This window comes from Callorhinus ursinus, unplaced genomic scaffold (assembly GCF_003265705.2).
Source record: "Callorhinus ursinus isolate GAN/ISIS: 27379988/994484 unplaced genomic scaffold, GSC_fseal_2.0 scaffold1095, whole genome shotgun sequence".
In the NCBI taxonomy this organism is placed as follows: domain Eukaryota; kingdom Metazoa; phylum Chordata; class Mammalia; order Carnivora; family Otariidae; genus Callorhinus; species Callorhinus ursinus.
Window position 1 is genome coordinate 10,723 of NW_027398150.1, and position 2,621 is coordinate 13,343.

General features: G+C 61.2%; 1 protein-coding gene across 1 annotated transcript in view; it reads right to left on the minus strand.

Moving 5' to 3' along the window:
* LOC141372108 (histo-blood group ABO system transferase 1-like) overlaps positions 1-2,615 on the minus strand; it is a 13,331-nt gene extending 10,716 nt beyond the window's left edge. The window contains exons 1-4 of the mRNA XM_073890590.1: positions 2,534-2,615; positions 2,057-2,104; positions 1,484-1,519; positions 268-396 (exon numbers count right to left, since the gene is read on the minus strand). Coding sequence (XP_073746691.1) covers positions 268-396; positions 1,484-1,519; positions 2,057-2,104; positions 2,534-2,556 — 236 coding nt within the window. The 5' untranslated portion in view covers positions 2,557-2,615. The remainder of the gene's footprint in view (positions 1-267; positions 397-1,483; positions 1,520-2,056; positions 2,105-2,533) is intronic.
* Positions 2,616-2,621: the final 6 nt, after the last annotated feature.

Consider the following 2,621-nt stretch of genomic DNA (forward strand, 5'->3'; position numbering starts at 1 on the left):
GGTCCACACACTGACCTCTGGAGCAGGTGACTCTGGGGTGTGGGGCTCCTATTTTGAGCGGGCGTGTACCTAGTGGCCCCCTGCAATTCCCACCAAGTTCACCTGCACACCAAGCCGCCCATGCCTCCCCACCACCCCGAGAGCACCTCATTCTGGAAAAGAGCGACACCTACTGACAGGTGCCCCCCTCCCGGCACCGCGGGTGGGCTTCCTGGTTTCCCCTGGGCCAGTGCCCCTCTTCAGCATAGCTGCCCAGACCTTACTTACTTTTTGATGGCAAACACGGTCAGCCCGATGGTGGTGTTTTGGAACTGCGCGTCCAGAATGGTAGAGTCAAAGACTCCGTCCCAGATGATGGGAGCAAACCAGGGGGTCATGACCAGTACGTCGGCCCTCCTGGGGAAAACGAGGCACACTGTGTTAGAGCAGGGCATGGACACGTGGGCCACGGAAGGGAAGCATTTGTCCAAAGGCTCACAGTCTGGGAGCAGCAGAGCGAGAAGCAGACAGGATTCCAGACTCGCCATCCAGTGCTCTTTGCTCCATCAGCTCAGCACCTGAGCCCTGACATTCCCATTCCCTCGCTGCCCTCACTTGGAGTGTCTGCTGTGCACCAGCCGGGTGCTGGGTCCCACGCACACTCCTTCTAGGAGGCCACCAGCCCTGTTTCCCAGGAGGAGCTCTAGCTCAGGGATGCAAGAACTAAGCCCCTTTCCCAGCAAACAGGATATTTTACATTTGGGAGGATATTTTAAATCTGGGGGGACTAAGTGTTTCAAATCCAGTGTGTTTCCCACTGACAGCACTTCTTACTCCAGAGTGGTCACGTGTCAAGTGCTCGTGGCCTCCCGTGGCTGGTGGCTCTAGAACTTCAAGGAGATGCGGGTACTGGTTTCAGAAACGACAGCGTGCATTTCCAGCTCTCCTGGCAGGGAGGTGCCATGGCCTGGGCTGGATCCCGACCTGTCCCTCCCCAGCTGCGGGGCCTCAGGCAAGTACGTCCACTTCTCTGAGCTCAGTTTTCCTTCTTGTACAACGAGGGCTAATCAGAGAGGCCTCTGGGTGACACTGCTGTCTGAGGCCAGATGGGCTGCCCCTGGGTCTTGGGCAGACCAAGCCGGAGGCGGGGGCGCTGGCTCCGGAGGCCTGACTGTGGGGAGCGGCTCGGAACCGCAGTTCCTGGGACATCAGCAGCCGCGGAAAGACCTCGGGGCCAAGCCAGCCCAGACTGCTGTCCTCCGTTCCCATGAAGAAATGAGAGGCTTCCGTGCCTTCGGTGGACATCTCTGGGCCCCAGGACCAAGAGTGAGAGGCGCCCTCCGTGGTGCCAGACCCATTAAAAATGAGCCTGGTCACGGCAAGATGGTGAAAGAAGGAAGAGAAAAGGCACAGAAAGGTTACAGCCCTGGACGGGAGCGAGAGAAAGCCTAGGCCTCGGGGACAGGGAGCCGCCACGGGCCGCGGCAGGGCCTTGCGCACTCACGTGGGCTTGAGGACCTGGGCCTTGGCGTAAACCATCCTGCGGAGGAGATGTGTGTCAGGGAGAAGTGACTGGAGGCTTCTCAGAGCCCCTTAGTCTGTGCCCAGAGCTGCAAGGTGCGGTCCTCCCAACCGGCTGACGACTGTGCCGGGAGCCCGCACTGAGCCGCAGGGCGCCCGCCTGCCCTCCTCCTGCCCACCTCCCTCCCTCCCTCCCCCCTCCCTTCCTGCCTGCCTGCCTCCTTTGTCCCCCACACCCTCCCTAGCCACATCGTCCAGTTTTCCACTGAGCTGAGGGTTGAGGAGGCGGGACTGAGTCCACCACAGGTCCCACACCTGAGCTGGGGCAGCCACAAAGCCTGGGGTCAAGTGGAAAACGCCTGTGACTCCCACCATCAAACATCTCCCCCTGTTCTTCTGTGACCCTCATTACCCTCCTCTCCCTGGACCCCTTGTTCTTCCCTCCCTGTGAACCAGCCTTGGGAGGGGCAGAGGGTTGCAGAAGGGGAGAGGAGAGGCACAAGTTCACTTGCTTGGAAAGAGGCACAGAAACAGCCCAAAGAGGTGTCCCCCATACCTGGGTACCTCAGGTACTCTGCAGGTGTCCAGGTGGCAGTTGCTACCACTGAGGGAGGGAAACAAAGTGCTCAGAGCCCGGGGCTGGGTCCTGGGAGAAACACTGCCCTGCCAGACAGGCAGGGCTCCTCCAGGGCCACCCACGCACAGCCCCTGCGGAGGAAAGCTCCTCGTGTGATTCAAAGCTTGGGCCGTGTGGCCAGGTGAGTAGAGCAGGGGTCCGACAAAGGACAGAGAAACCTGGACACACTGGCCGTGTCTGGGAACTTGGGGCACAGCTCCACCTAAGGGGCATTTCACACCGGCGGGTGACAGCATCCTGGGGAGAGCCCCTCTCTGCAGGGAGGAGGCGCGGAGACCAGAGGGCAGGAGCCAGGGCCACCCAGGTGGGCCCTGGAACCCCAAGGGAGCTCTGGCAACATCCCAGCCCCCTGCCCGGGCCCTCCCATCCGGGGGAGCCCAGGTCCGCGCCCCTTACCTGAACTGCTTTGTCTCAAGCATCTGCTGTGGGACCACGCAGCGGTCATCCTGGCTGCGGAGAGGAAGGGTTCCATCTGAGTCACTTC